The 27,762-nt window shown below is 49.6% G+C and overlaps 1 protein-coding gene across 4 annotated transcripts; it reads right to left on the bottom strand.

Annotated features, from left to right (window-relative positions):
- Positions 1–1,637: 1,637 nt before the first annotated feature.
- CNNM3 (cyclin and CBS domain divalent metal cation transport mediator 3) lies at positions 1,638–27,762 on the bottom strand. Of its 4 annotated transcripts, XR_009009837.1 has the most exons (9): positions 26,382–27,762; positions 9,819–9,962; positions 8,671–8,820; positions 8,206–8,375; positions 7,906–8,002; positions 7,454–7,587; positions 6,962–7,100; positions 4,395–4,494; positions 1,638–3,876 (listed from the first exon to the last, which is right to left on the bottom strand). XR_009009837.1 is itself a non-coding variant. In XM_007197334.2 (8 exons), exons 1-8 carry the CDS (start codon positions 27,742–27,744, stop codon positions 3,812–3,814), a joined length of 2,262 nt encoding a protein of 753 aa, XP_007197396.2. In that variant the 5' UTR covers positions 27,745–27,762; the 3' UTR covers positions 1,638–3,811. The 4 variants fall into 4 exon arrangements, 3 of the variants coding, with proteins under 3 accessions (XP_007197396.2, XP_007197395.2, XP_007197394.2); XM_007197334.2 differs by lacking the exon at positions 4,395–4,494; XM_007197333.3 differs by lacking the exons at positions 1,638–3,876; positions 4,395–4,494 and adding an exon at positions 4,550–4,794.

A 27,762-nucleotide genomic window follows, 5' to 3' on the forward strand; every position in this document is an offset into this window, starting at 1 on the left:
GAGCAGGTAGGCAGGACGGTCTAGGGCTTCTCAGCCTAGACTGCCTATTAGAATCAAGAGGGAAGATTTTAAAACTCCTGATGTCCAGATGGATTAAATCAGAATCCCTAGGTTTGGAACCGGATATCAGCATTATCATACAGATGACACGCTTGTCTATGTAGGAGATCCTAAGGAATCTACAAAACCAAAAAAACACGGACTTTCCCGGCGGCCTAGTGGTTAAGACTCTGCACTTCCACTGCGGTGGGGTGGGGGGGGCGAGCACAGGGTTGATCCCTGGTCGGGGAACTAAGATCCCGCATGCCACGCGGCGCAGCCAAAAAAACAAATAAAAACCCACCTAGAATAAGGGAGTTCCAGCAAGATCTCAGGATACAAGATAAACACAAAAACCTTTTTTCTACATACTAACAATGACTCTGAATCTGAATACTAAAATTAAACACACAGTACCATTTGTAATTGCTAAAAAGAAAACCCACTTAGGTGTAAATCTAATAAAACATCTAAGGACCTGTATGCTGAAAACTACAAAATGCTGATGAATGACACCAAAGATTTAAATAAATGGACACATACACATGGATTGAAAGATGCAACTGAGTAAAGATGTCAGTTCCACCCAAATTGATACACAGGTTTAACGCAGTTCCTACCAAAATCCCAACAAGATTTTTTTTTGTATATTTAGACAAGATTATTTTAAAATTTAAAACTAAAACAACTCTAGAAAAGAACAAAGTGGGAGAAATCAGTCTACTTGATTTCAGGACCTATTAAATAGCTATAAGACAGTGTGGTACCAGTGAAGAGACAGACACATCGGTCAAAGGAACAGAATAGACAACCCAGAAACAGAAACAGCAAATATGCCAAAAGATGCAAAAGTTACTCAACGGAGGAAAGATATGCTTTACAACAAATGGTGCTGAAAGAACTGGACATCTATAGGCAAAAGAAATTTTTAAAAAGAAACTTAAAATGGATCACGAACTTACATGCAAATTAAGACTATAAAATTTTAGAAAAAGAAAAGACAATCTTCACGATCAAGGACTAAAGAATTCTTAGACATGACACCAAAAGCATAATCCATAAAAAAAAAATCAGTAAGTTGTAATTCATCAAAATTTTAAACTTTCGCCCTGCAAGAAATCCTGTTAAGAGGATGAAAAAATAAGCTACAGATTAGGAAAAAAAATCTGCAAACCAAAAACCGAATAAAGCCTAGTATTTAGAAAATATGAAGAATTCTCAAAACTCAGCAGTAAAAAAACCAATCTATTTAGAAAATGGGCAAAAGACATGAACAGACATTTCACAAGGTGAAACAAGCACATGAAAAAATATATATTAGCCATTATGGAAATGCAAGTAAAACCCACAATGAGATAGCACTACACACCTACCAGAGTCGCTAAAATAGAAAATAGTGACAATACCAAATCCTGGAGAGGATTTGGAAAAACACTCACACATTGCTGGTGGGAATGTAAAGTTGTACAGGCACTCTGAAAGAGTCTGGCAGTTTCTTTTAAAACTTAAAGATGCAGTAACCATACAACCTGGCAATTGCACTCCTAGACAATTTAGCTAAGAGAAAAGAAAACCAATGTTTACACAAGAGCCTGTAATGAATGTTCATAGCAGCTTTATTTGGAATAGCCAAAAACTGGAAACCACCCAGATGTCCTTAGACAGGGCAGTGAGTATTTGATGGAACACCACACAGCAATCAAGAAGGAATGAGCCGTTGACACGTGCAACAGCCTGGAGGAGATTCCAGAACATTATGCTGCGTGAAAAAAGCCAGTCCCAATGGTTACATACTGTAAGATCCCATTTATACAACATTCTTGAAATGACAAAATTATAGAGATGATGGACAGATTAGTGGTTGCCAGGAATTAGGGACAGTGGCCAGAGGGGGTGGGGGTGGCTTTAAAAGGGTCTGTTGGAGGGAGATCCTAGGGAGGAACAGTTCTGTATCTAGATTGCAGTGGTGGTTACACAAATCTACATATGATAAGATGCTATAGAACTATATGCCCACATTGCACCAGTGTCAGATTCCTGGTTTTGATACTGCATTGTAACTATGTAAGGTGTAATCACTGAGGAAAACTGGGTGAAGGGTACATGGGACCTCTATCTTTGCAACTTCCTATGAATCTGTTAATTATTTCAAAGTAAGAAGTTACTTAGGAAAAAAAGAAAAGCAATAGCTCTAAATGCAACTTGGTATCCTGGATTGGATCCTGCAACAGAAAAGGGACATGATGGAAAATTTGATAAAAATCCAAGTAAAGTCTGTAATTTAGTTAATAGTTTTGTACCCATGTTAATTTTTTAGTTTCGAAAAATGCATCAAGGTTATGTGAGATAAAATTCAGGGAAGCGGGTATGAAGGGTATATGATCTGTGAACCTAAAATAATTTTAAAGAATAAAATCCTGATGCCTGGACTGATTCAATCAGAATCCCTGGGGGCTGGGCCCCAGGTATCAGTATTTTTAATTTGCCAGGTGATTTCCAATGTGCAGCCAAGGCTAAGAACCACTGTTCTGGAGAGAGAGAATTTTAAAGTATCTACTTCCCACCTGGGTTTGCTCTTGGAGAGAATTCCTTGAGAAAAGTCTCTCAGTGAGCATGCCACTGTTTTTGGCCTTCATTCCCACTGATCCTGGATAAGGACCCAAATGCCTTTGGGAAAGGTTCCAGAAATCCTCCTCCCTCCCCATCCTCGGTCCCGCGATGCCCTGGTTTCTGTGCAGCTGAAGCGCTGTGGAAGGTGAGTTTAGGTGAACCGGAAGGCGAGACAAATGCCTTCTTGTTCCCACTTCTCTAAAACCCCAGAGCTAGAACAGGAAAAAAGCAAAGAGCTTGAAATGTTTCAGAGATCTAAGAAAGACTCCGATGTCATGTTCTTTTTTCCAAAGGACGGAGAGGGGTCTACCTGGCTCACAGCCAGCCCTGGCCGCCCTCCGCGCACCTGACAGCCGCACGGCGCCCCCGGGGGCCGCGGGCTGCCCTCCCCGGAACCCCACGACAAAGGCTTAGGTGCAGCAGAGCGGTCCCTTCCTCCCACGTGTGAGCTCTTCTTAAAACACAGGAAACGACAATACTGTTAGCGGCGACTGGGCCAGGCAGGCGGAGGAGTGGCAGGAGGAGGAGGTTCCTCAGCCCCGCAGGGGCCAGCGCGAGAAAGCCACCCGCACGGGAGGGAGCGGGGCTGGTGCGATAGACCTGCTTCCAGGTTTGGCACGTGGGACAGGCTGGGCGCGTGATCTGAAGCATGGCATCGTAAGGGAAGCCAAAAAGGTCACCGTGGCCAAGGCCATGGATGTGAACCCCCAGCCCACACTGGTGCTCCTGGTTTGCTCAAAAAGTGCTGCCAGCAGCAGAAGGCTGGCAAATTAAAAGCAAAGAGAGTACAGGTCAGGGCCACAGAAAGGCAGTAATCGTGCACTCACATCGTGGCTTGGCCAGAAGAGGTATAAATACACTGCACTGTCACAGGGAGGCTGGCCCAGGGACTGGAGATGGCACTGTTCCTTTCATTCCGTTCAGAAGCAGGCCTGGAGGGCTGGCCCCGGCGGACCCCCATCTCCTAAAGGGGGGCAGGACCTGCTGAGGCTCCTGGCACCGGCCTCTGGCTCCGAGGGCAGCCAGGAGCCGCGTCCACGAGGGCCATCTAAAACGTGGCCTGCAGGGAGTGGGGACAGGCTGGCAGGAAGCCGCTCCTCGGCTTGCTCCAGTTCCCCACATGACGGTCCGTTCCCCACACTCGGGGCTGCCAGCCAAGCGGTTAAACTCCCGGGTTCCGCCCCGGGCTCTCCTCCGCCGGGAGGCCGGGTCTGCTGTGGCTGGACCCTAGAGGGGAGAGGGCAGAGCATCAGCCCAGAGCCAGTCCAGGGAGCGGCTCCTGTGACACCAGGTGTTAAGTCCTCTTTAGGACGGGAAGGGGCGGGGGGCGCCGAGGAGCCTCAGGCCTCCTCGGGAGACATTGAGGCAGAGCTGGGAGCGTTTAGTTAGGAAAATGCTCAGCCTCGTGAGAGAAAACCACTGCCAGGACGGATGCCATCGCTGAGAGGCAGGGCTTCTGCCCGTGGGAGGCCGAGGCCCTAAGGCCAGGCAGGAGGCAGCTGCCCAGACAACACAGCAGGCACTGGAAGGGAGCTTTCGTTTCCAAGGCTGAGCAGGCATTTCATGGTCCCTCCTGCCCTCCAGAAAAGTGAGATGAGAAGTAGCAACAAGGGACAGGAAGCACCCACTCACCCCCATGGAGAAGTGCCCCCCATCTGGGGGGAGAGGTCTGCAGTGCCCCCCAGCAGCTAACAGGCTGGCAAAGGAAAGCAAAGAGAAGGTAAAGTAAAAGGCAAGATATTTACCTTGCATGTTGTCTTAAAACAAAAAATGCTCACTAGTCCACAGTCAATTATCAACTGCAGTTTCCAAATGTGCCAAAGAGGGAAAGGCCTACTGGGAAAGCTAGAGAGAGGAGAGGGAAAGGGAGAGGGAGGGGGAGGGGGAGGGGAGGGAGAGAGGGAGGGGGAGGGAGAGGGAGAGGGAGGGAGAGAGAGAGAAGACCAGCTATGGAGCTGCTCCAGCAGAGCCACTCCGCTTGGGCAGCTTGGGCAGCACAGCAGAGTCAAGGCCGCCGGGGCGAGAGGGGCCCAGGAGGCTCGGTGTCAAGCTCGGACTCTCCCTGGGAATCCCGCTCTGGGATTGATCGATGTGGAGGGGGTTTTCCGAATGTGAAGCAGCGGACCAGGGTTCCAGAAGGTGTTTCTGTAAAGGGCCAGTCTTCTTAGGCTTTGCAGGCCTCGGGGGCAACAACGCAACTCCACTGGCAGCCGAGTACAATCCCTCAGCAGATGGGCACCTCCAGTAAAACGTTACGAGAACAGGCAGATTTGGCCCTCATGCCATTTGCCGACCCGGCTGAAGGCAGCTCAAAATCATCGTGCTTTCCAAGCATTTCAGACACTTCTCTGCTGGGGAAGCTAGAGCCAGAGTCACCCAGAGGATGGCTCTGACCTGCACCGTTTCAGCAGCGCCCCGGGGACACGTCCAACACACGTAGCGACACTGAGCTCCCCGGGCAGCGAAGCAACAGGTTAACAGAGATAAAGTGCAAGACCCTGAGGGCCGCCCAGGGCCAATGTCAGGCCGCACTTAGGGGAAAATCACCAACATCATGACTACAGAACAGGGGCTGGCTGGTAATCCGTTACAAAGAGGAAATGACCCATAAGCCACTAAAAACGATTCTCTCAGAGGACTGCCTCACGAGCCGCTGAAGCCACAAAAGGATTAAAAAACCGCTGGGTATGTGATAAAAGATGAAATGAAGGGAAAAACCAGGATTCTTAGATGTAAGTTTGTATCTTACACACAACCTGTGCAGTCTGAGCAGCAGATGGAGCCAGAAAAGGCTCACATGTGAGAAAACCAAAACCAAAAGGCTCACGTTTTGAAAAACAAAAACGTCCTGGCTTTCGAGACCCGAGTCTAACGTGATGGTGCGAACCTCCTCTGTGTGAGGGGTGCCTCACAGAATAAAAGACCGTCACGGTGGGTAAACAGAGGAGCGGGCTCTGCCCTAAGAGGTGAACGAAGGGTCCATTCATTCCAAAATGACTGCGACCGTGCCCGGATCCAGGACCCAACACAAGCCCCCAGGGTCCTTCACCAGCACCAGAGACGGAGCTCGCAGGAGTGGAGCCACCGACGCGGCTCAGGAAGCACCTTTCCACTATAAAAACACGTTTCCCTTCTCAAACGTGGGTCCGGTAACCAAGGGCGCGCCCAGTCTCCAAGCCAGAGTGCCCGTCTCTCCCGGCCTCCGACTCTTCACCTGTAAAATGGGCGTAACAACTACCACCTCTCAAAACTTCAGGGAAGTTTTCTTAGCTGAGTCAGGACGAGGAGAGCCCTTAGCACAGTGCGTGGCATGGGAAGTGTTCAGTAAGGGCTCGGCGTCCCCACTGCAGGGTAAGGGGGATGGAGCACCGGCAGTCAGGGCCCTGCAGTTCCTTCCACGGCCTCCCCCAAGCCCCGCCAAGCCCCGGAGGACCTCAGACCCCAACCTAGGAGCTGGGTCAGCATAAAAGTACCTTCTTGAATAACAAGGACACGAAAGTTCCCTGATGTGTTTTACCACTCCCACCCAAAGCCTACCCTTCACAGGCTCCTTTTTTATTTTCCCTCCTTACACTCTAAGGGTGGGGTTTCCCATCCCACTCTGCAAAGTCTGTTTCTTCCTGCTCCCAGTGGAACGCCTGGATGGGACCAAACGCCTCAGGAGGTGCTCTTCTGGGTTTTGGGGATGGTGTCCACCAGCCACCTACCTTCTGAGCCAGGCCCACTGGTGACCCAAATCTTCACTTTCTAGGTGACCTAACCCTAACCCCAAATGACCCAATACAGCGCCTGAACTTGACCGCACTCCCATTTAGCAACTACGGTTGACCCTTGAACAACTCAGGTTTGAACTGTGTGGGTCCACTTACATGCAGATTATTTTTCAATAGTAAATACTACAGCATTACACAGGCTGTAGCTGGTTGAATCTGCGGATGTAGAACCACAAATACAGAGGACCAAACACGTTATACACAGATTTTTGACTGTGCAGAGAGTTGGCGCCCCTAACCTGCTGTTGTTCAAGGGTCAACTGTATTCTCTAATTAAATCAACCCACCCCACAGGCCCTGGAGAGAAAATGCTGACTTACACGCTCTACTCAAAATGTCAGCTGACCTATAGCTCAGCGTTGACGAAGTTATTAAAAACACAAGAAGGGAGAGAGAAAAGGACGGGGAGACAAAGGGAGAAAGAACGAACGTAGGGCAGGGCGAGGGCAGAGAGAGCAGGTCTGTGTGTGCAGCCAGGACGGCAAAGGGCACGCTCGCCCTGGGGCCGACGCCGTGGGATGCAGCCGCACGGGGCTCACCTGTGGCTGTGGCTGTCTTGTCATCAAGGAGCCGGGTCTGGCTGCCTGGGACGGCCTGGAGGTCTGCGTTCTCAGGGGACTGCGGCACGGCCTGGGCTCGGGTGGCCAGGAGTGCATTGAGGTACTGCAGCCGCGTGACCTGGGGCACAGGAAGCATTGCAACTCGTGCAGCTGGACGGAGAAGGTGGGGTGAGGGGCCACACCCCTCCCTCCTGCCCTCAAGCCCCCGAACCAGGGTTGGGGGGTGGGGGGGGGTGCAGGGTGGAAGCGTTGTTAAGATCTTCAAGGAAGCTGGGTGCTTAGGCCACCAGCAGACAGAGGGGCCAGGCCGTCCACCCTTCACAGCAAGTACAAGGTCTTGCTCTGGGAAGTCTCAGATAGACTCAATCAGGATTTATTCTTAATCCATTCAAATGTGTGACCAGCTGGTCCAGCCCTCGGGGGCGCAAAGCTGGTTAAAAGCCAGCACCAGTGAGCAGCCCAGACGGTCACCTTGATGAACTGCAGGTCAGAGAGCGCCCTCACAGTGTAGTCAGGACAGTACGCAGACAAGCGGGTGCCTTCGGCGGGCTCGGGCAGCGGGTCGTGGCGGATGGACTGGAGCGAGGACACCGGGGACTGGTGAACTATGAGAGGACATTGGGTGACGGAGCAGGCCAGCCGCACGCGGCCTCGGAGACCCACCCCACACATCGCCCCGGTGAGGGAATACAGCCAGGGGCTCCGGAAAGGATGGCAAACACGGTCCTCCTGGGAAAAGCAACGAAGATGAGCCCCGAAGGAATGCTGCCCCACCCTCCATGCAGCCCGGAGATGAGAAGGGCCAGCAGGTCCCAAGGCAGACTGCCTTGCGGGAGGCCAGACGCGCGGGGCACCGGAGAGCCTCGGCAACGCCCATCCAGCCGCCGCCCCCCGCCTCCAGCTCTGGGACGGCTGCAGCTTACCCGAGGACGGCGCCGTCAGGGCGGACACTCCGTAGTAGGTGAAGGCCCCATTCTCGAACTTCAAGCCCTCTTTCCCGATCTCCACCTCAACCCTGCCCTGGGAGGTCGGGGAAGAGGGGGAGGAAAGAGGGACAGGGAAAGAAAGAGGTGGACAGGTTATCCTTCCTGCCAGCGAAGAGCACAAGGAGAGAGCACCGACCCCACTTATCCAGGGCGGGTGCATCTGGATGTTCCTTCCTCTTCTCAGACCCTCCCCACTTCCTAAGCAAGTGGCGGGCTCCAGGCCGGGCTCGCAGGTACCTGCAGGATGAGGATGAAATAGTCCACCGGCTGGCTGCGCTGGTACAGGTAGTGGTGGGCGGCCAGGCGGTCGCTCTCGTCAAACCTCACTTCCTGGTTGACGCTGGGATGCTTCAGCAGGTGCAGCAGGACCTTCTCGGAGATTCGCAGCGGGCTGAATACATCCACCTCTGCCCCACAGGGGAAACAGGTACGGGGACAATGTCCACCGGGCCCAGCGCAGCCCGTGTCACCGCCCGCCTCCTGCTGCGTGCCTCGGCTCCCCCAGCCTCCCACAGCACCCACCCGGCCGCGGCTCCCCGCCACCCACAGAGGAGCCGCCTTCAGGTGACCCGAGCTGCTGACAGGGCGGCAGAGAGAATCGCCGAACTTCTCCTGGACACCCTCCTGCTCACTGGGAATGGGGGGGATGGTCTCCTGATCCACTGGCCGGTGAGCAAGGATGAGGCCCACCCTCGCCCTCACCTCGGGAAAGGAAGCGCTGGGTGGCCAAGAGCAGCTGAGGTGAGATTTTCACTTTACAGTCATCGTCAGACACCTTGAACAGAGAGAATTCCTCTTTCTGCCTGAGAGGGGCGCTCAGAGACGCAGGCTTCTTCTTCACTGCGGTGTCTCCTGGGGCGGGGAGAAGAGGGCCTGCTTAGGCTCCAGCAGCCCTCCATCAACATGACCAGACCAAGGGGCACGTTGCCTCTCCCTCCCCCCAAGGCCTCGGCGCTCCTGGGGGGAGACAGCATCAGGGCACTGCTGTCTTGACGGCACCTGGCAGCCACTCCACCCACGCAGTGATCTGGTGCCCGGTCAGAGGGGCGGCAGCTTGCATTCCAGCGATGTCCCGAGAAGTAGCAGAGAGGCCTGCTCCCTCCTCGGAGCTGGGAGGAGATAATGCCGATATGATAGCAGACAGCTTATGTAAAACAACAACAGGCCCCTCGCTAGAAAGCACATGTTCGAGGATTACTGGTGCCAAACAGCCGCTAACCTGCAGACCCCGTGCCTACGGCAGTCTGAGATGCCAAACCAAAATGCTGCATTTGGGGGACAGACACGTGGGCAGAGATTCACTTCCAAGATCACAGGGCAGGCAGCTCAGTGTCCCAGGGGGCCCACGTGAGGCCCGCGGTCAAGCATGGGCTCTGTGTCTGCCCTGCAGACCGCAGCTGCCATCCTAAGAGTCAGGCACTTCTAAAACACAATCACGGGCCCCACGATCATCTGTTTGGGGAAGAACCTCTCAGCAGTAAAGAACAGGCTTCTTTGAGAAGACACTTCTAAACAACAGAACAAGAGAAAGCAAACGGACCAAGGAAGATAAAGACTGGGAAAGAGCCCGTTAAAGGCAGAGCCCCGGGCAAGCCCTGGGACTGCAAAGCCACCCATGGGATGCGACCCCGTGGCTCTGCGTCCAGGCACATGTGTGAGCCCTCCCTCCTGCAAGGGGCAATCCCAGCCCACGCAGGAGTAAGGAGACGGGGCCTGGGTACGTGACGGCTCTGACCCGAGATCCAGCCCCGCTTCTGACAACACGGAGACCCGCCATCCTCTGATACACACACGTCTCTGTAAGCTCGAAAGAACAGCGGAGCCGGAAAAGCGCCAGGGCCAGGACTCACGGTAGTCTTCAGACTCGTCCAGGATCTCGGACTTGATGATCTCCTCGATGACGTCCTCCAGGGTGACCAGGCCCAGCACCTCGTAGAAGGGGTCACCTTCGCCCTCGTTGTTCACCTTCTGCACGATGGCCAGGTGGGACTTCCCTGCGGGGAGGGACACTTGCGTTACAGCTTGCTAGGGGGTCTCGTTTTCCTTAGTCCCATGTGACTGGCCCACCACAAGGACAGAAGCTGATGTCTATGTTCCCACAACATGCCAGGCACCAGGAGAGACTCTTCCTAGGTGCCTGTGAGGAGTAAGTCTCGGACCCCACGTCCACCTGCCCAAGTTGCCCCAGGCAGCGGCGGAGCTGGAGTCACCCCAGGTCTGTGCGACTCCACGCCGTAAACGTGGTTTAGACAAGGATGCATCCGGACCAGAACAGACACTGTATACAGCAGCAACTGGACCGTGGACACAGGGTGCCGACACCAAAGATGCTGGCTCCCCGGGGACAGTCTGAATGCGGAAGCCAAAAGGGGCCACCCTGCCTGAGTCTCCAAAGGGAGCGTTCCCAATTCTGAAGGCTGCCCTGTATTTCCAGAAGCCGAGGTGCATGAAAGTCACCCAGGGGGATGAGGATGATGATAATCAGCCAGTTAGAGCCCAAACTGTGCGGGAGGAAGAGCAGGAAGCTGCAACTCTTCTCCTTCCTCCTCTGCATCCTCCTCAGGTGAGCTAACTGCTTGTTTTACGAGAAAATGTAAGCTTGAGAAAAGCCCAGCCTCAGAGTGCTGGGAATGTTAGGGAAACTTCAAGAATATACTCTGTTTCAGGTAAGTGCTTTTTCTCCATAAAGATTTATGCTTGTCCAAAAGACACAGAATGTGGGACTTCCCTGGCGGTCCAGTGGTTAAGACTTCGCCTTCCAATGCAGGGGGTGCGGGTTCGATCCCTGGTCGGAGAGCTAAGATCCCGCATGCCTCAGGGCCAGAAAACCAAAACATAAAACATAAGCAATACTGTAACAAATTCAATAAAGACTTTAAAAATGGTTCACGTCAAAAAAACCATTTTTTTTAAAAAAACAAAAAGAAACAGAATGCAAGCCATACAGGTAGTTTAAAACTTTTGGGTAGCTACATTAAAAAAATTAAAGAGACAGAAATGAAATTAATAATATATTATGATGAACTCAATAAAATCAAAATATCATTTCAACATGCAGTCAATATAAACATATGAATAGATATTTTTCCTTTTTTGGGTACTAAGTCTTTGACATCTGGTGTGTGTTCGGCACTCACTGCACATCTCAATTCACACTGTTTACCATTCAAGAACTCAGCAGCCACATGTGGGTAGTGGCGACTGGACTGTGCAGGTCTAGGATATGGAACTGAGAGCAAACTCATCTCAACCATGCCCCCCCCCTTTTAACAGTATTTTTTTTTCATTGAAGTACAGTTGATTTACAATATTATGTTAGTTCACAATGTGTGCAGCAAAGTGTTTCAGTTATATATATTTTTTCAGATTATTTTCCATTATAGTTATTGCAAGATTTTGAATATAGTTCCCTGTGCTATACAGTAAATCCTTGTTGCTTATCTATTTTATGCATAGTAGTTTGTATATGTTAATCCCATACTCCTAATTTATCCCTCCCCCCCTTCTCCTTTGGTAACCATAAGTTTGTTTTCTATGTCTGTTTCTGTTTTGTATAGATTCATTTGTATTATTTTTTAGACTCCACATAAAAGTGATATATAATATTTGTCTTTCTCTGTCTGACTTACTTCATTAAGTATAATATTCTCTAGGTTCATCCATGTTGCTGCAAATGACATCATTTCATTCTTTGTTATGGCTGAGTAGTATTCACTTGCATATATACCACATCTTATTTATCCATTCATCTGTCGATGGACATTTAGGATGCTGCCCCTTTTTATTACTAGTGAATAAAGCATAGGGTAAAAGCCGGCCTGGACCTGCATGTAAAGGGGTGCTTGCTTCAAGAATCCTTTGGTAAAGCAAAAAGTCAAGTTCACCTCTGTGTGAATCCTACTTTACATACCTTGGGTTCAATGACAATGTAGTGATTGGGTTTAGAAGCACATTCTTTGGAAGCAGCTGGCATGCCTCTGCCTCATTCTTTCAGCATCCGTGCCCCCTGCCCCGCCCCCAGTAATCAGGTATAGGAAGACCTCTGCTCCAAAGTTGGAGGGAATGAAAATGTCAAGAGTCAAGCAAAAGCCATTATTATTAGACCACTAACCAGATGATCAAGAAAGGAATGAGGCTGTAAAAGAACAAAAAGATTACATTTACTGTATGTCATCAAATCCAAGATGTCATCAATCATAAGACATCCTGGTTACAGAGATGTTAAAATGCAAAAAAAATGTGCATCTGAGAATTGAAGAAATGCAGTACAGGCCTACGTCGTTTCAATGCGCTTCGCGGATACTGCTTTTTTTTTTTCCCAACAAATTGAAGGTGTGTGGCAACCCTTCGTCGAGCAAGTCTATTGGCACCATTTTTCAGACAGCATCTGCTCACTCTGTGTCTGTGTCACACTTTGGTAATTCTCCCAGGTTTTCAAACTTCTTCATTATTATTATATGTTATGGCGATCTGTGATGTTACTATTGTAACTGTTTTGGGGGAGCACCACCAACTGTACCCACATAAGACGGGGAACTTGATAGATACTGTGTGTGTTCTGACTGCTCCACCAACCGGTCATGCCCTGTCTCTTTCCCTCTCCTCTCCTCTCTCCCTGTTCCCTGAGACACAACAATATTGAAATTTAGGCCAATTAATAACCCTACAATGGCTCTAAGTGTTCAAGTGAAAGGAAGAATCACAGGCCTCTCACTTTAAAACAAACGCTAGAAATGATTAAGCTTAGCAAGGAAGGCGTGTTGAAAGCTGAGACAGGCTGAAAATTAGGCCTCGTGCATCAAACGGCCAAGGCGTGAATGCAAGGGGACAGTTCTTGAAGGAAATTAAAAGAGCTACTCCAGGGCTTCCCTGGTGGTGCAGTGGTTAAGAATCCGCCTGCCAATGCAGGGGACACGGGTTTGAGCCCTGGTCCGGGAAGATCCCACATACTGTGGAGCAACTGAGCCCGTGCGCCACAACTACTGAGCCTGTGTGTGCTCTAGAGCCCGTGAGCCACAACTACTGAGCCCACGTGCCACAATTACTGAAGCCCGTGCACCTAGAGCCCATGCTCCGCAACGAGAGAATCCATCACAATGAGAAGCCCAAGCACTGCAACAAAGAGTAGCCCCCACTCGCCACAACTAGAGAAAGCCTGCACACAGCAACAAAGACCCAATGCAGCCAAAAATAAATAAATAAATAAATTATTTTTTTAAAAATTTAAATAAATAAGAGCTGCTCCAAAAAATAAAAATAAACAAACAAGCAAATAAAAAAATAAATGTGCTACTCCAGTGAACACGTGAATGGTAAGAAAGACAAACAGCCTTCTTGCTGATATGGAGAAAGTTTGAGTGGTCTGGATAGAAGATCAAACCAGCCACAACATTCCCTTACCCAAAAACCTAACCCAGTGCAAGGCCCCACCTCGCAATTCTATCAAGGCTAAGAGAGGTGAGGGAGCTGCAGATGAAAAGTTTGAAGCTACCAGAGATCGGTTCATGAGGTTTAAGGAAAGCTGTCTCCATAACATAAAAGAGTAAGGTGAAACAGCGAGTGCTGATGTAGAAGCTGCAGGAAGTTATCCAGAAGATTTAGTTAAGATCATTAATGAAGGTAGTTACACTACACAACAGATGTTCGATGTGGACAAAACCACCTTATATTAGAAGAAGATGCCATCTAGGACTCTGATAGCCAGAGAGGAAAAGTCAAGGTCTGGTTTTAAAGCTTCAAAGGACACACTGACCCTCTTGTTATGGGCTCATGCAGTTAGCAGATGATTTTTTGAAGCCAATGCTCACTTACCATTCCAAAAATCCTAGGGCCCTTGAGAATTATGCTAAATCTATTCTGCCTGTGCTCTATAAATCGAACAAAAAAGGATGACAACACATTGGTTTACTGAATACTTTAAGCCCACTGTTGAGAGCCACTGCTCAGAAAAAAGATTCCTTTTAAAGTAGTACTGCTCATCGGCAATGCACCTGGTCACCCAAGAGCTCTGATGGAGCTGTATAAGGAGATTAATGTTATTTTCATGACTGCTAACAAAACATCATACTGTAGCCCATGGATCAAGGAGTAATTTCAACTTTCAAGTCTTATTATTTAAGAACTACATTTCATAAGGCTACACCTGCCATAGATAGAGATTCCTCTGATGGATGTGGGCAAAGTCAATTGAAAATCTTCGGGAAAGGATTCACCATTCTAGATGCCATTAAGAACATTCATGATTCATGAAAAGAGATCAAAATATCAACACTGATAGGAGTTTGGAAGAAGTTGATTCCAACCCTCATGGATGACTTTGAGGGGTTCAAGACTTCATGAAGGAAAGTAACTGCAGATGTGGTAGGACTAGCAAGGGAACTACAATGAGAAGTGGAGCCTGAAGGTGTGACTGAATTGCTGCCATCTCATGATAAAACTTTAATGGACGAGGAGTTGCTTCTCATGGATGAGCAAAGAAAGTGGTTTCTTGAGATGGGAACTACTCTTGGTAAAGATGTTGCAAAGACTGTTGAAATGGCAACAAAGGATTTAGAACATCATATGAACTTAACTGATAAGGGGTTGGGGTTGGCAGGGTTTGACGGAACTGACTCCAATTTTGGAAGAAGTTCTACTGTGGATAAAATGCTATCAAACAGCGTTGGGTGCTTCAGAGAAATCGCTGGTGCAGGGAAGAGCCAACTGATGCAGCAAGCTTCACTGTCGTCTTAAGAAACTGCCACGGCGACCCCAATCAGCAGCCACCACCCTGATCGGCCAGCAGCCACCAACATCGAGGCAAGACTCTCCACCATCAAAAAGTTTATAACTCGCTGAAGGCTCAGATGGTGGTTAACATTTTTTAGCCATAAAGGTTTTCTAGTTTGATTTTTTGGGGGACCACGCTGCACAGCATGTGGGATCTTAGTTCCCCGACCAGGGATCAAACCTGCACCCCCTTCAGTAGAAGCACAGAGTCTTAACCACTGGACCGCCAGGGAATTCTGCCACGAAGTATTTTTAAATTAAGATAGGTACATTGTTGGGACTTCCCTGGCGGTCCAGTGGTTAAGACTGCAATTCCAGTGAAGGGGACACAGGTTCAATCCCTGGTCGGGGAACTAAGATCCCGCATGCGGCATGGCACAGCCCCCCCCCCAAAAAGATATGTACATTGTTTTTTTAGACATAATGCCAACTGTACACTTAACAGACTACAATATAGCATAAACATAGCTTTTTTTTAATAGATCTTTATTGGAGTATAATTGCTTCACAATACCGTGTTACTTTCTGTTGCACAACAAAGCGAATCAGCCATATGCATACACATGTCCCCATATCCCCTCTTGAGCCTCCCTCCCATCCTCCCTATCCTACCCCTCTAGTTCATCACAAAGCACCGAGCCGATCTCCCTGTGCTACACTGCTGCTTCCCACCAGCCAACTATTTTACATTCAGTAGTGTATATATGTCGATGCTACTCTCACTTCGCCCCAGCTTCGCCCTCCCACCCCATGTCAAGTCCATTCTCTATGTCTACCTCTTTATATTCCTGTCCTGCAACTAGGTTCATCAGTACCTTTTTTTTTTTTTTTTAGATTCCATATATATACCTTAGCATACAGTATTTCTTTTTCTCTGACTTACTTCATTCTGTATGACAGACTCTAGGTCCATCCACCTCACTACAAATAACTCAATTTCGTTTCTTTTTATGGCTGAGTAATATTCCATTGTATATATGTGCCACATCTTTATCCATTCATCTGTCGACGGACATTTAGGTTGGTTCCATGTCCTGGCTATTGTAAACAGTGCTGCATTGAACATTGTGGTGCATGTCTCTTTTTGAATTATGGTTTTCTCAGGGTATATGCCCAGTAGTGGGATTGCTGGGTCATATGGTAGTTCTATTTTAAGTTTTTTAAGGAACTTCCATATTGTTTTCCATAGAGGTTGCATCAATTTACATTCCCACCAACAGTGTAGGAGGGTTCCCTTTTCACCACAACCTTTCCAGCATTCATTCATTCATTCATTCATTTATTTATGGCTGTGCTGGGTCTTCGTTTCTGTGTGAGGGTTTTCTCTAGCTGCGGCGAGCGGGGGCCACTCCTCATCACGGTGCACGGGCCTCTCACTGTCGCGGCCTCTCTTGTTGTGGAGCACAGGCTCCAGACGCGCAGGCTCAGCAGTTGTGGCTCACTGGCCCAGTTGCTCCGCGGCATGTGGGATCTTCCCAAACCAGGGCTCGAACCCGTGTCTCCTGCATTGGCAGGCAGATTCTCAACCACTGCGCCACCAGGGAAGCCCCTAGCATTTATTGTTTCTAGCTTTTTTGATAATGGCCACTCTGACTGGTGTGAGGTGATACCTCATTGTAGTTTTGATTTGCATTTCTCTAATTAGTGATGTTGAGCATCTTTTCATGTGCCTCTTGGCCATCTGTATGTCTTCCTTGGTGAAATGTCTATTTAGGTGTTCCACCCACTTTTTAACTGGATTGTTTGTTTTTTTGATATTGAGCTCCATGAGCTGTTTGTGTATTTTGGAGATTAATCATTTGCCTGTTGTTTCATTTGCAAATATTTTCTCCCATTCTAAGGGTTGTCTTTTTGTCTTGTTTATGATTTCCTTTGCTGTGCAAAAGCTTTCAAGTTTAATTAAGTCCTATTTGTTTATTTTTGTTTTTATTTCTGTTACTCTAGGAGGTGGGTCAAAAAAGATCTTGCTGTGGTTTATGTCATAGAATGTTTTTCCTATGTATTCCTCTAAAAGTTTTATAGTGTCTGGTCTTACATTTAAGTCTTTAATCCATTTGGAGTTTATTTTTGTGTATGGTGTTAGGTAGTGTTCTAATTTCATTCTTTTACATGTAGCTGTCCAGTTTTCCCAGCACCACTTATTGAAGAGGCTGTCTTTTCTCCATTGTATGTTCTTGCCTCCACTGTTGTAAATTAGGTGCCCACATGTGCGTGGGTTTATCTCTGGGCATTCTATCCTGTACCACTGATCTATATTTGTTGTTGTGCCAGTACCATACTGTCTTGATTACTGTAGCTTTGTGGTATAGTTTGAAGTCGGGGAGCCTGATTCCTCCAACTCTGTTTTTCTTTCTCAAGATTGCTTTGGCTATTCAGGGTCTTTTGTGTTTCCATACGAATTGTAAGATTTTTTGTTCTAATTCTGTGAAGAATGCCCATTGGTAGTTTGATAGGGATTGCACGGAATCTGTAGATTGCTTTGGGTAGTATAGTCATTTTCACGATATTGATTCTTCCAATCCAAGAACGTGGTATATTTCTCCATCTGTTTATGTCATCTTTGATTTTTTTCATCAGTGTTTTATAGTTTTCTGAGTACAAATCTTTCACCTCCTTAGGCAGGTTTATTCCTAGGTATTTTATTCTTTTTGTTGCAATGGTAAATAAGAATGTTTCCTTAATTTCTCCTTCTGATTTTTCGTTGCTGGTGTATAGGAATGCCAGAAATTTCTGTGCATTAATTTTGTATCCTGCAACCTTACCAAATTCATTGATTAGTTCTAGTAGTTTTCTCGTAGGCTCTTTAGGATTCTCTATGTATAGTATAATGTCTGCAAACAGTGACAGTTTTACTTCTTTTCCGATTTGGATTCCTTTTATTTCTTTTTCTTCTCTGACTGCTGTGGCTAAAACTTCCAAAGCTATGTTGAATAATAGTGGTGAGAGTGGGCAATCTTGTCTTCTTCCTGATCTTAGAGGAAATGGTTTTAGTTTTTCACCACTGAGAATGATGTGGGCTGTAGGTTTGTCATATATGGCCTTTATTATGTTGAGGTAGGTTCCCTCTATACCCATTTTCTGGAGAGTTTTTATCATAAATGGGTGTTGAATTTTGTCAAAAGCTTTTTCTGCATCTATTGAGATGATCATATGGTTTTTATTCCTTAATTTGTTAATGTGGTGTATCACATTGATTGATTTGCGTATATTGAAGAATCCATGCATCCCTGGGATAAATCCCACTTGATCCTGGTGTATGATCCTTTCAGTGTGCTGTTGGATTCTGTTTGCTAGTATTTTGTTCATGATTTTTGCATCTATGTTCATCAGTGATATTAGTCTATAATTTTCTTATTTTATGATATCTTTTTCTGGTTTTGGTATCAGGGTGATGGTGGCTTCGTAGAATGAATTTGGGAGTGTTTCTCCCTCTGCAATTTTTTGGAAGAGTTTGAGAAGGATCAGTGTTAACTCTTCTCTAGATGTTTGATAGAATTCACCTGTGAAGCCATTTGGTCCTGGACTTTTGTTTGCTGGAAGATTTTAAATTACAGTTTCAATTTCATTACTTGTGATTGGTCTGTTTGTATTTTCTAATTCTTCCTGGTTCAGTCTTGGAAAACTGTTCCTTTCCAAGAATTTGTCCATTTCTTCATGGCTGTCTATTTTATTGGCATATAGTTGTTTGTAGTAGTCCCTTATAATCCTTTGTATTTCTCCAGTGTTGGTTGTGATTTTTCCTTTTTCATTTCTAATTTTATTGATTTGAGTCCTCTCCCTTTTTTTCTTGATGAGTCTAAGGGTATATCAATTTTGTTTATCTTCTCAAAGAACCAGCTTTTAGTTTTATTAATCTTTGCTATTGTTTCCTTCGTTTCTATTTCAGACGCGCAGTTAGCGTCTCCCCACAACTAGGGCGCCTGCCGTCTGCTTGTGGGGGACTCTGACCCCCAAGGAGACGGGAGGAACCCCAGAGTGAACCGGTAGGACACAGGGGAACCGAGGAGGGAGGAGAAGTGGAGGCCAGACAAGATCGGCGCCCCTGAGGCCAGGAGATCAGGAGAGGCAGGTGGGAGGGACTCTCCGGGAAGAGCAGGAGAGGAGCAGAGGGCAATCGCCTGGCCCACTTGGGCCAGGGAGCCTGCTGAGCTCCCAAGCTGGTTCTTCCCTCCAAAGCCCCATCCAGGCTGTGTGGGTCCTGGGGGCACAGGAGGGAGAACAGGGAGATCAGGAGAGGCAGGCGGGAGGGGTCCTGCCAGAGGAGCAGGAGAGGAGCAGAGGGCGACTGCCCCACCCACTCGGGCACAAGGAGCCTGCTGAGCTCCCAGACCAATCCCCCCGCCCTCCAAGGCCCCTCCAGGCTGACTGGGTCCTTGAGGGCATAGGAGGGAGGCCAGGTGGGGATGAGGAGAGGCAGGCGGGAGGGGCCCTCCAGGAGGAGCAGGAGAGGAGAGAAGAGCATTTTCCCCACCCACTTGAACCCAGGAAGCCTGCTGGGCTCCCAGGTGAGGTCCCCTGCCCTCTGAGACCAGGGGTGTGGGGCACGCCTGGGCCCCTTCTGTTCCTTGAGCCTAAGCCCCACCCCCCACGGCCTTTTCCAGCCCTGTGGGTCCTAAGCATAGGCCCCGCCCACCACCCAAACCTCGCCCTTGCTTAGGCCCCGCCCTCCACAGCCAAGGCCTTCCCCCGCCACCTTTTTTTTTTTTTCTTTTTCCTCCTCCTCTTTTTTACTCTTGTGGTACTGATGTACCTTCCCATTGTTGATTCATCTATATTTTTATTTCTACATTCTTTCTAACATATCTGTTAGTTTCCTAGTCTAATTTTATTTTTTACTTTGTTATTGTTCTTTTTTATTTTTTATTTTTGCCACCCCACACAGCTTGCGGGATCTTGATTTGCAAGCCCAGGGTCAGGCGGAAGCTCCTGTGGTGGGAGCTCCAAGTCCAAACCACTGGACTAACAGAGAACCTCAGACCCCAGGGAATATTCATTGGAGTGAGGTCTCACAGAGTTCCTCAACTCAGCACCAAGACCCAGCTCTACCTAACAGCCTACAAACTCCAGTGTTGGAAGCCTCAGGCCAAACAACCAGTAAAACAGGAACATAATCTGAGTCATTAAAAAAAAAAAAAAAAAAAAAAGAGACAGCAAAAAAATATGTCACAGATGAAGGAGCAAGGTAAAAACCGACAAGGCCAAATAAATGAAGAGGAAATAGGCAATCTACCTGGAAAAGAATTCAGAGTGATGATAGTAAAGATGATCCAGAATCTCGGAAATAGAATGGAAGCACGGATTGAGAAAATACAAGAAATGTTTAACAAAGATCTAGAAGAACTAAAGAACAAACAAACAGAGATGAACAACACAATAACTGAAATGAAAAATACACTAGAAGGAATCAATAACAGAATAACGGAGGCAGAAGAATGAATAAGTGAGCTGGAAGACAAAATGGTGGAAATAAATGCCAAGGAGCAGAATAAAGAATAAAGAATGAAAAGAATTGAAGACAATCTCAGAGACCTCTGGGACAACACTAAACGCACCAACATTCGAATTACAGGGGTCCCAGAAGAAGAAGAGAAAAAGAAAGGGTCTGAGAAAATATTTGAAGAGATTTATAGTGGAAAACTTCCCTAACATGGGAAAGGAAATAGTCACCCAAGTCCAGGAAGCACAGAGAGTCCCATACAGGATAAACTCTAGGAAAAACACACCAAGACAATATTAATCAAGCTAACAAAAATTAAATTCAAAGAGAAAATATTAAAAGCAGGAAAGGAAAAACAACAAATAACATACAAAGGAGTTCCCATAAGATTATCAGCTGATTTTTCAGTGGAAACTCTGCAGGCCAGAAGGGAGTGGCAGGATATACTTAAAGTGATGAAAGAGAAAAACCTACAACCAAGATTACTCTACCCAGCAAGGATCTCATTCAGATTTGATGGAGAAGTCAAAAGCTTTTCAGACAAACAAAAGCTAAGAGAATTCAGCACCACCAAACCAGCTTTACAACAAATGCTAAAGGAACTTCTCTAAGCGGGAAAAACGAGAAGAAAAAGACCCACAAAAACAGACCCAAAACAATTAAGAAAATGGTAATAGGAACATACATATCGATAATAACCTTGAATGTAAATGGATTAAATGCCCCAAACAAAAGACACAGACTGGCTGAATGGATAAAAAAACAAGACCCATATATACGTTGTCTACAAAAGACCCACTTCAGACCTAGGGACACATACAGACTGAAAAGTGAAGGGATGGAGAAAGATATTCCATGCAAATGGAAATCAAAAGAAAGCTGGAGTAGCAATACTCGTGTCAGGTAAAATAGACTTTAAAATAAAGACTGTTACAAGAGATAAGGAGGGACACTAATGATCAAAGGATCAATCCAAGAAGAAGATATAAGAATTATAAATGTTTTTGCAGCCAACATAGGAGCACCTCAATACATGAGGCAAATGCTAACAACCATGAAAAGAGAAATTGACAGTAACACATTAATAGTAGGGGACTTTAACACCCCACTTACACCAGTGGACAGATCATCCAAAGTGAAAATAAATAGGGAAACATAAGCTTTAAATGACACAATAGACCAGATAGATCTAATTGACATTTATAGAACATTCCACCCAAAAGTGGCAGAATACATTTTCTTCTCAAGTGCACATGGAACATTCTCCAGGATAGATCACATCTTGGGTCACAAATCAAGCCTCGGAAAATTTAAGAAAACTGAAATCGTATCAAGCATCTTTTCTGACCACAACGCTCTGAGATTGTAAATCAATTACAGGGAAAAAAACTGTAAAAAACACAAATACATGGAGGCTAAACAGTGCGCTATTGAATAACCAAGAGATCACTGAAGAAATCAAAGAAATAAAAAAATACATAGACACAAATGACAACAAAAGCACGACCACCCAAAACCCATGGGACACAGCAAAAGCAGTTCTAAGAGGGAAGTTCATAGCAATTCAATCTCACCTCAAGAAACATCTCAAATAAACAATCTTACCCTACACTTAAAACATAACTTTTATATACACTGAGAAACCAAAACACTTGTATGACTCGCTTTACTGTGGTGGTCTGGAACTGAACCACAATATCTCCAAGGCATGCCTATACTTAGGGCTTGCTTTCTGTGTGCCAGCCACCAAATGCTTTATTCATTTATTAACTTACCAAACCCTCTGGCAACTTTATAAGGCACATATTATTATTTGCATTTTACAGTTCACAGAGAAAACTGAGGCCAAGAGAGGTTCAGTGACCCCTCCAAGCTGGAACCCAGGCAGCTGGCTCTGAGTCCACTCTCCTAACACCACCCCCCAACCCCACTCAAGTGACTTTCACTGAAGAGAACAAAAGACCGAATCTTAGGAGCCCCCTCCCCTCTGGGAGACAGGCATGGTGCCAAGTGCAGGGCCCTGCTGAAGAGAAGCCAGCAGCCCTCTTCAGGGGTTCTACCATCCTGGAACAAAAATTAAAGGTGGAAATGCCCACATTAATTTGCCTCCCCCCTTCCCAGGAGGAAGGGGCTAGGGGTCCCTGGGGAACTGTCTGCCCATTCCTGCTGAGACAGAGGCACTGAATGAGGAACGTGGCATTTCCAGACGCTTCCCACCCCTTGGTGTTTGGGCTGGAATGGCTCACACCAGCAGGCAGGCAGCACTGCTACGAGGGCCCCAACAGCTCTGCCACGGGATACAAATCCGTCAGGCCATGTCAGGAAGGCTGAGGCTTGACACACAATGTTGGTCAATGGTCTTTTGGGATTTCGAGAGCCAAAGCCCAGGTTCTAGATGGCCATCTGGGAGCAGAGGACCCACTTCAGCCCCCTTCTTCCACAAAGCCAGTCCCTTTGGCAGGTTACCTACAGGAATGACTAAGTTCTACCTTGCTTTCAAAACTTCTATAAAATAGGTGCAAGGTTCTCAGTTTTGAGACGATTCAATAACGAACAGAAGAAAGAAGAGCCCTTGCAAGGTCCCCCAAACAGTGGCCACGTGATCTAACCTTAAGACAGAATGTTTGAGGGGTCCAGAAGGCAGCCAGGAGAAAGGAGTAAGGGGCACACAGAGAAAGGGAAGCTGGAGGGATTCAAGTTTCTCATCTGATAGGATAAAACGCCCTGAAGATATGGGGCCCCCTGGCTGGCTGACTGCAAACACAGACACAGGCCCCAAGACAGGTGCCGTCAGCTCTCCCCGCGAAAGCTCTACAGAGCCGCGGGCCGGGGGTAGATGGCAGACCAGCCGACGTCGACCAGGAAGCTCTGAAAAGCTCTAGAGTTCTGATTTTAGTTCGCAGGCTCGAGAACGCTCACAAACGACAGGGATGCTAGAGGACCCTTCCGTAATGCCTATTTTCTAGGACATTCCTAAAAATGCAACTGGAGTTGAAATTCCTCTGCCTTCCCTCTTTAGCTTTTTTTTTTAAAAAAAACTGTCTGAACGTATCCTGTGAGAAAAGTACTATGTGACCATCCCTCACAGATGTCTGAGCAAGTCTGACTCTTCAGAGTTGGGGCAATCCTTTGGTTTCTGACAGGCAATGAACCACAACTCAGGCTTTAAAGCAGACTCCGAAAAGCGCACCCATCCTAATCCCTCCTTTGGCTGAATGTCCTTGAGGTCACTGGTGGTTGTCACTGGGGGTTGACAAAGAAGGCAGGGGTTAACAGCTTTAAAGAAAATACATGCTACTTACTACACCTCCAAAGTACGTGCTCCTCCTGGCAATGCTTGCACAAAACAATCAGCTGCCACCTCAAGTCTGCACAGTGACTGAGGAGCACCTCACCGGGGAAGGTGCCTCTCCCAGACTATACAGTTCCAAAACTGTGCTCTGAAGGAGAGAAAGGAACAGGGCCCGGAACGGCAGTAACTGCCAAGATGCCAGGGCCCCCAGCTTCGGGAATTCAGAGGGACCACCGTCTCATACAGTTGGCAGAGAGACAGGAAGGGGATTGGTTCCTAAAACCTCACATACCAGGGAGGCTGCGATATGCCCTCTGTTCATGAGCAGAGGAATGATGAAGAGTGTTAGGCTAACGAGGACTTTAGTGAGGAAACATAAAGCTATCTGCCAAAGGACTGCACTGCACGAGAGCAGAGAAAGCTCACGATGTCACAGGAAAGACGTGGCCATCTTGCCCTGAGAATGGCCCTCACTCTCCACAGGAGTCAGGAGGTCGAGGGGACTGAAGAGCCCCCCATTCAACCTCCAGACTGCAGCCCTCCCCCACCGCCTTCTAGAAGGAGGCTCTCCAGAGCCGCCCGAAGGCCACCACCCCAGAACAGAAGCAGCCTGCATTGGCCTTCCCTCCCTACCGGCAACTTCCTACCAACACTTAGACCTAAACCCACTCGACTCCCCCACCTTAAAACCAAAGAGCAGAAGGCCTCCTGCCCGCCCAGCCTCTCCCAGCCTCTGCCCCCTGGCTCACGCTCCGCAGCCACACCTCCCGGAAGGCCTGCCTCCTTGGGCTGTCGTACTTCAATCCCCAGCACCCCACTCCATGGCACCACAACTGCTCTGCAAAGGTCAAGGGTATCCTGGTTGCTGGATCCAAAGGACATGATGCCAGCCTCTCTCCTGATCACTCTCCTTCCCTTAGTTTCCAGGGCATTCCAGGGTCTGGCTCTCCTCAGCAGCCCCTCCTCTCTGCCCTCCACCCCTTCCCGGCTGTGCCCCTCTTTAGGCTCCGCTTCCTAGGACCACTTCAACACGGACGTCCAGATCCTTCCCTCCTGCTTGCGACTTTCACTTGCGTTTCACTGCACATCAACTAATCCTAGGAGCCTGCCTCTCGGGCCACTGCACAGCCACAAATTCCAATGTCCAGAACGAACTCGTCTGCCTGCCACCCGCCACCGCCCCCAAGCCCTCTCTTCCCTGCGTGTGCTCTGCCTCAGGGAAGGTCAAGGCCACCACCAAGCCAAAATCCACATTCGTCCTCAGCGCCTCTTCTTGCCCCACAGTCCCTGAGCGAACCACAAAATCCTCCTATGCCCACCTTCAAATGCCCTCTTGGGTTACTCCTCTCCAGGCCCGCTGTGCACCCCTGTTCAGGCTACCATCACCTCTCACTGGACCCCCCAACCACTGGGACCCCCCAACTGTGGTCTCCACACCAGCCAGTGACCTGTGCAAACCACTCAGATGGTGCCGCACGCTGCTCACAGCCACTGCCCTGGTGGTCAAGCCCGGCCTCCCCAGGGCCTCAAGCTGGACGGTGGCAGGGGCAGGATGGCACCCTCCCCTGCTGACCCCAGGGCCTGCACGGCTGGCCACCAGGCCACGAGAATCCCCCCTGCCTCAGAGACTACAGTACTACTCGGAGACAGAGTACTTGCTACTGGGGGGCTCTGCCTGGCCCCCGACCCAGGCTCCTCTCCCCAGTGACGGGCTGCATGGCTACTCTCTGAGGAAACAGCCGGGAGCTTATCAGAGATTCTCTAGCAGAGCAGCTAGGGCTGCCCATCAGAGTCTCCCACCGAGATCCCCAGATACAGTAATAACAGTTACTGCCTAACTTCAACACCCAAGCATCTCGCGAGGATTATAGGAGATGGTGCGCGAGAGCGCCCACTAGTGGCCGCCATACAGCAGTGCTAATGCAGGAGTAACATGGTCACTACCGCAGAGCTTGGCCTCCCTGCCCTGACAGTCAAGGGGCTCACAGGGGCCTGGAGACTTCACAGCTGCCAGGAAGATGAGGGGGAGCTGCTCACTCCTCCACCTCAATTATGCAGTCTTTAGGGTGAAGCTCATCCAGAGTCTTGAGATGTCCCCAAACCCATCCTGCAGTTCAGGTGTGAAAAGCATGGCTAGTGGCCAACACATGGCCAAGCTCTGGGGAGGACACCCAAGCCCAACAACGGAGAGGGAGACTGCAGGGGAATCCAAACCTTCACAATGCGAGGGTCTCAGTTTTTACCAGGGTGAAAGGAGAGGGTGAAAATGTGGAGTTACGAGAGAACTTGAGACCCTACTCAGGGTTTAAAAAAAAGTAACGGGAGACTAATTGGTATCCATCAAGTTGCTTCTGGTGAAATTGCAGTGGAAGTTTCTTCCACACCTGTAGAAAAACATTTACCAATCATTCCCTTTCCCTTCCTTTTACCAATCAGGAAGGTAGCAGCCCATTAGTGACCTTAACAATGATGCCCTGGAAACATCACAGGACCAGCTAATTTTATATCATATGTGTGCAGATAGCGGCGTCCAGGTATCTGAAGACTATACTCTTCTATGTTCTTTCAGTTTCTATCCAAGAGTTTGGACCTGCTACAAAGCCAAAGCCCACAGAAATGACCTGGTAAAGAGCTGGAGAGCTAGAGCCAAGTAGACATACCTCCCCAAACTGGGGGCCTGCCAGGAGAAGGGGATTTCTGCTGTCTATAGCACTGTCAGTTTCGGAGCCACAGACTTAAAATGATATTTCGAAGGGTCATTCGGAGCTGCAAAGCCATCCTCTTCATTAAAAGGGCCCTTAGAGGCTTCCCTGCCCTCCACGGGGGTGGGACCCTTCCCCAGAAGCTTCCCTAAACCCCCACTCCTTCTCTAGGGCGCTGACATGCGAGTCCCCTCCGCGATTCGCCGGCCGTTACCTCGTTTGAACTCCTCCAGGACGGCGTCTAGCTTGGTGTCGTTGAAGACAAAGTGGAGTGGGTGGCTGTAGAAGCGGGTGATTGTGCTGAGCGGCGTGCAGTCTTCGGGGTCCACGAAGGCCAAGTCCTTGAGGTAGAGCATGTCCACGATGTTGGAACGCTCGTCCTCGTACACGGGGATGCGCGTGTGGCCGCTCTGCATGATGCTGGCCAGGACGCCGAAGTCCAGCACGGTGCTGGCGTCCAGCATGAAGCAGTCCTCGAGGGGCGTGAGCACGTCCTCCACGGTCCGGCAGGGCAGCACGCCCTTGCTGAGATCGCTGTAGGGGTCGCCGCCGCCGCGCGCCAGTTCCAGCACGCGCTCGCGCAGCCGCCCTGGCCGCGCCGCCAGCTCCAGCAGCTGACCCACGGGCAGCGCCACGGGCAAGGTGAGCAGCACTGCCAGGCGGCTGAGGATCAGCGCGCGCGGCGCCAGCGCCAACGTCCAGCGCCCGCTCACGGCGGCCGGCACCACCTCGCCCACCAGGAACACGAGCCCCGCGCTGCCGAGTACGGCGGGCACGGCGCGCTGGCCGGCCGCGCGGTACAGCAGCACCGCCAGCGCCGCCTGCGCCAAGCTGGCCAGCAGCAGCAGCGCGCCCAGGGCGCAGCCGGCCCAGCGCCGCGCGGGCTCCAGGCGCCGCGCCGCCGCACGCTCCGCCTCCGAGCCGCTCTCGCGCAGCACCTGCACCTCGGCCGGCGCCAGCGCCAGCGCGCTCAGCTGCAGGCCCCGCGCCAGCGCCGCCAGCGCCAGCAGCCCCGCCGCCCCCAGGCCCAGAGCCCAGGGCGGCGCCGCCTCCTCGGCTGCCCCGCCGCCCGGCTCCACACGCACGGCCAGCAGCGCCGAATGCGGGCGCACAGCCTCGGCGCGCAGGCGCAGCAGCGCGCGCCACTCGCCCGTGGGGGCCGCCGCCTCTTCTGCCGCCGCGCCGCTCGGCTCCCCGCGCACCGCCAGCAGCGCCGAGTGCGGGCGCACAGCCTCAGCGCGCAGGCGCAGGAGCGCGCGCCACTCGCCCGTGGGGGCCGCCGCCTCGTCGGACGCCGCGGCCGGCCCGCCCTCGGGGCAACCCGCCCCCTCAGGGGCCACCCAGGACCAGGAGCTGTTGGCGAAGCCCGAGCCGAAGAAGCGCAGGCGGAAGGTGGCCTCCGGAGCGGCCCGCATCTCCCCTCCGCGCGCCCACCCCGCGCCCGCCGCTCCGTCCTCCTCCAGACAGACACCCAGCACTCGCGGGCCCGACGCCGCCTCCCCGGCAGCGTTGCCCAGGCAGAGCGCGGCGAGCAACCAGCCTAGCCGACCCGCCGCCGCCGCCGCCGCCGCCGCCATCGCCTGCTGCCCCCTCTC

This window comes from Balaenoptera acutorostrata, chromosome 12, assembly GCF_949987535.1.
Source record: "Balaenoptera acutorostrata chromosome 12, mBalAcu1.1, whole genome shotgun sequence".
In the NCBI taxonomy this organism is placed as follows: domain Eukaryota; kingdom Metazoa; phylum Chordata; class Mammalia; order Artiodactyla; family Balaenopteridae; genus Balaenoptera; species Balaenoptera acutorostrata.

Excerpts from the sequence above, each read along its gene's own strand:
- CNNM3 (XM_007197333.3), bottom strand. The coding sequence starts at position 27,744 with ATGGCGGCGGCGGCGGCGGCGGCGGCGGGTCGGCTAGGCTGGTTGCTC. Across the intron at positions 9,963-26,381 it reads CCTGGAGGAGTTCAAACGAG|GGAAGTCCCACCTGGCCATC; the intron begins GTAACGGCCGGC and ends CCCTCCCCGCAG. Across the intron at positions 8,376-8,670 it reads CCAGCGCTTCCTTTCCCGAG|AGGTGGATGTATTCAGCCCG; the intron begins GTGAGGGCGAGG and ends CCTGTGGGGCAG.